Source organism: Teleopsis dalmanni, chromosome 2 (assembly GCF_002237135.1).
Source record: "Teleopsis dalmanni isolate 2A chromosome 2, ASM223713v2, whole genome shotgun sequence".
NCBI classification, from domain to species: domain Eukaryota; kingdom Metazoa; phylum Arthropoda; class Insecta; order Diptera; family Diopsidae; genus Teleopsis; species Teleopsis dalmanni.
The window spans coordinates 143,324,920-143,330,313 of NC_051847.1; the positions used below are offsets into that span (position 1 = coordinate 143,324,920).

The 5,394-nt window shown below is 25.5% G+C and overlaps 1 protein-coding gene across 1 annotated transcript in view; it reads left to right on the top strand.

Moving 5' to 3' along the window:
* Nucleotides 1-1,029: 1,029 nt before the first annotated feature.
* Nucleotides 1,030-5,394, top strand: part of LOC119675874 (myb-like protein D) — a 7,459-nt gene continuing 3,094 nt past the window's right edge. Inside the window, exons 1-3 of the mRNA XM_038087092.1 lie at nucleotides 1,030-1,276; nucleotides 1,478-1,813; nucleotides 2,060-2,638. Of these exons, the coding sequence (XP_037943020.1) occupies nucleotides 1,030-1,276; nucleotides 1,478-1,813; nucleotides 2,060-2,638 (1,162 nt within the window). The remainder of the gene's footprint in view (nucleotides 1,277-1,477; nucleotides 1,814-2,059; nucleotides 2,639-5,394) is intronic.

Here is a 5,394-nt window from a genome sequence, read left to right on the forward strand (position 1 = left end):
ATCATTATTATGAATAGACAGGTATTTTCGCTATTGTAGAAAGGTATTATATTATATTTTTATGTAACAATAATTTAATATTATAAATTTAAGTAAATTGTAATTAATGTTATTAATTTATAAATAATAATATATTTTTTATTTTCTTTCAGATCTTAAAAATCATTCATCTGTTAAATACTTAATTAAACTACTACAATACATTTAATAAAAATTAAAATTTAATATCGAAAATACAGAATAAAAATTTATGAATAATACTTTCACTGAAAAATTAAAGAAAAAATTGATTTGAATACCAAACTACTTTCACACAAAATAATGGCGAAAAAATCGGATAAAGTTGCAAAATGTCAAATAATCAATGATGAGGATGAAGATGAGAACCAGCGAAGATTACAAAATTTTAAAAGTGTGAAGCGAGCTCATAATATGATAACCTAATTACAAGTGAAATAAAAGCGAAACTCAATATAAAATAATATTTTAGTAAAGAAATAATAAATTAAAAAAAATTTTGTGCTAATGTAGACACATAAAGTAATAAAATTTAAAATTGCACCACTCATAAATAAGTTATTAACAAGTTCGGCAATAAATAATAAAAGTCTTTTCATAAGACCGACTTAAGCAAGGATTAAAATAGCAATAAGAAATAAAATAAGAAAATAACAATAATAATAATATTAATAATATAGTCAATGCAATTATTTTACGTTTCTTGCATAAACAAGGTAAATTACAGATTAATTTACCAATGCAGAAGCATTTTGCTGGGCACTTGACAGTAGTCGCCACAGCAGGAGGAGTGGCTTGTTTTGTAGGCAACAGCATTTTGATTTAAATACACAAGGAAACAAAAAATTTAACAAAAGCTACTAAAAATTAAAATAAAATTAAAACAAAAAAGAAAGAAAATTTTCGTCTTTTTTGTTTTCGTTCATGCGAAGAAGAGGTTTACACTTGAATTGGAGGGCCCTAGCACTGCTGGGTGCCCTCCTTTCGATTTTAATCGACTGGCCTGGTTTAATGGTTTATGCAATGCCAACATTGTTTCGTATGGCAACACCACAAGCAACAACAATTACAACAACAACAATCGAAGCAGTAGCCGCACTTGCAGAACAACAAGATACAATGCCATTAAATATAATACAGCACAAACAACACTTGGCACGTGATGATGATTATGATGATGATAATGACGCAGGCGAGGTAACTAAACCGCCACCGAATTTGAAAAATATTCAACAATTAAGTGATAACAGTCCTATTAGTAATAAAAAAAATATAGATGATAAAAGAACAGATCATAAAAACATTAAAGTTAACACTAAAAATGAAAATAACATAAAGCAAAATAATGAAAACATCACAAGTGAAAGTGTAACAAATACTATAGTCCCAGAAGCAGAAGTAGAAATTCCTCAAGAGGAACAATTTAATGATAATAATAATAAACAAAAAAATTCTGAAGAATCTTTTAATAATGAATATGCTAGAGATAACAAAGGCCACAAAACAAGAACTATCAATGTAACCCATTTACCGAACTATTTGCTACACAGTAGTGATAATAATCACAACAACAAGAATAATATTAATAGTGGCAATAAGGCTACGAATGAATTACAGCAACATCAGAGTGACAACAATAAAATGTTGATGACAATGACTTCAAGTGACGAACAAATATACAATGCTCAACGTTTAAAAATTTTAAATCTTATATCAAACAAACGTAAACGCAAAAAAGTCGATATAATGGAAGTGAAAAATGATGAAGTTACTTTTCGTATAACAACTTCATTAAGTAATAATAGTATTAGCCATAATTTAATAAATAACACTACACTCAATAACAATAAAATAATTAATAATAATACTAATAATATAAGTAATTTTAATAAAAACAGTAATAATTTTATAAGAAATGATGAAAGTAGCGAACGAACGTTTTTACCAACTACTACTGCCATAATTGATAATAACATAAAAACCTATAATAATAAGGAAATTAATAAAAATACTAATGTTAATAATAATAATAATAATCAAGTAACACTTTATAAAAACCAGCATCGCATCGATAATAACAAAAACAATTTTAATAACAGAGATATAGCAACATCATCAACAAGTTCAACAAGAGATGCTGTTAGCGGAACGAATGTTATATCTACAACAACATCACCATCAGCAGAATTAATCAATAATTTTAAAAATTTTTTATCATTTAAATTTTCATCATCACATCACACAGCTATATTATCACGTACCGTACGCAATGCGCGTTCCCAAGATCCAACAACAACAATAACCTTAAATAATAATAACAAAAACTCTATACGCCGTACTAGTAGTCAAAGTAATGGTGGTAATATAGTTCGTAGATCATCGGATAATATTGGTAATGGTGTTGTTGGCTTGAAATCAAAAAGACTGAATAATTCTAGAAACATAAACAATAGCAACAATAAACAACAACAAACAAGTAATTTAGATCGTAACGAACGATCTACAATATCGCATCTATCAGGACCAGCACGTAAAATACGATTATTTATTAAGAATCGTTTCCTGCAACTCATGCCGGATGGTACTGTGAATGGTACACTGAGTGAACAAAGTGATTACAGTAAGTACAATTTTTATGTTAATTTTAATAGAATAGATATTGTTAGACAGACCCGGACAAAGAAATTAACTTCGGAGTGGGTTGTGTTAAAATGCTGAATACACTATACTATTGACTATATCGTTGACTATATATATATAAAAATAATGCTGCATATGTATACAAATCGTCATTAGATAAATTATGGGAGGGCCGCAGTTGGTTTTTTGCGTATCAAACTCCTTTCTTGCATATTGGTAGATTTTTGACAAGTTCAGTAAATATAGGTGTATAGAAAAACATTTGTAATAAGTTAGCAATCGTATTAGAGTTATCCTTGCACTCCACTTAGGTTATGTAATAAGTTAGGAATCGTATTAGAATTATCCTTGCAGTCCACTTAGGTTAGGTGGCCCATTGTGTATATACATATCATGCATTTATATACGATATGTAGAATTGCTACATGTTTAAAAAATAATTTAATTTCAAGAATTTAAATACTCGAAGTGAGAGGTTTTAAAATTTTAATAAACCAACAATTTGCTATTAAAATATATTTAATATTTAATTAAAATATTAAATATGTTTTATAATATTTCAAAAGGTATTAAAAAGAAATAAAATTTGCTTATAAAATCTATGAAATTTTAAATGATCACTTATATGTGTTTAAATACATATATTGTATGAAATACAGTCAAAATGAATGAGACTGAAAAAAAAAATTTCTTATGGCAAATAATCTATTATTCTGCTTTGTTTATCTATTAACATCTTCACAATGGAAATATATTACACAATACATTTTTAAAGAAAATTAGCTAAAAAAAAAATAAATGTTTTTAAAGAATATTAGCTAAAGTCGCAAAAATATTTAATGCCATTTGAAAATTTGAAAATATTGGATGGAAGAAAATATTTAATATTTATTTAAACATTATTTCTGCATATAATATTTATTTCTCAACGTTTAAAATATCTGAAAAGCTAGTCAGTGCAATTTATAAAGATTAAAGATTGAAATGATCGCATATAAAAGTATTGTGAGTGTTATTTATTGTTTTTTTGTTTCTATTTATTAAGCTTTTTTTAAAAATACTCAAAAAAAAACACTTAAAAATAATTTAGAATATTTAAAAAACCATTATTTAAAATAAAATTATATATAAAAGAAAATATTAATGTAAAAAAATGTATTAATATTTTTTATAGCAGTGCTTCATATGATAACAGATTGCAATTAATTAAGTATCTTAGAGGCTGTTTTTTACATAGTATTAAATTACAAGTGCATATGAATAATTAAGCAGTTAATAACGAATAACATTAACTTAAGGTTTGTTATAGCTTCAGTACTTTTAAAGTAGAAAATTTTATTACAAAATAATCATTTTCTATTTATATTTTGAACACAAGACATTACATTACATTAACTTTTGACATTACATTAGACATTACATTTTGTGCTACTGTTACATTTTTCTGTTACTGTATAAGTTTGTTATTCTCAAATGTTAGTAACAAGATCTATGTTCCCATATTTCACCTCGCATATTTTTCTATTTTTATTTCTTAGCGAATGTAAAAAGATTTATGAAAATATGTCAAAAAAAATTTAATAAACTTAAATAATTTTTATAAATTTTAAAATTTTTTGCTTTATTCTTAAGAATGAAAAATTATAATATATTTATTATATATTAATATATTTATTATAAATAAATATATTTATTATATATTTACAAAATTTTCTATAAGTGAATATTTATTACTATATTTATTAATATTACTATATTTATTATAATGTCACTAATTAAATAAAAAAGTGACAAAAAACCTGGAACTAGAGCACTGAAAGTTTGTGTAACCTTGGCTACTTGTGGATAAACAAGATTAGTCATTGCTTCTAATTTATCATGCACGAGTTCTAAGCCTGGCAATTGCAGTCCAAACAAATTATTTACGGACTATAAACTAATTAAATTCGATTACTTCTTAAAACCACTGAAGATGAGTACTTGACAATACTCGAAACAGCATTGTATGGTCAGCCAAATTTCAAAAACTTAAATCAATTTTTGTGTTTGTCCTTTCTTTCTATCTTTCTTTGCTATTCGGAAACTCTCTAAATTTTAAAAATTTGCTTCTTTGTTATTATAAAGAAAGCGTAGCTTTTTTGGAAACACTAATAAAAACTATATATTTATTAATATTTATTATTATATCCTTATCAGGTGATAGCAACGTGAAGGCTTTGTGTCAGAATAACAAAGTATATTAGTAATGTTGCAGTTACACTAATGTAACTTGTTATACTAATATTTACTAATGTTACACTAATTTGTTCCTTTCAGGTTCCACCTCAGCTTTAACGAAATATATTGATCAATTCCGATTTTCGTTCCGGCAAAGATATCGCTTTGTTTCGGTTTTCACTTTGTGGTTTCGTCCCAGTTCGAAACCTTGGTTAAAATATAGCCTTAAGTACTTGTATATGAAGTGCACTTAATTATAATTTCATTTCTTTATTTATTTAGTTTGTCATTTGTTTTTATTTTGAAAAGTATTTTCACCTTAGGCACATGAAAAATTAAGAAGCAACATTTTTAGTAAATATTATTCCCACAAGTATTGTCTTCCAAATTTATTGATATTGTTTTTTAATTAGTTGGTATCGTTATTTATCACAATTTTATAATAAATTATAAAATTTTACAAATAAATTTGGTATTACGTTAAAAATTTCAAATAAGACTTCCGCATTTCTATACGTA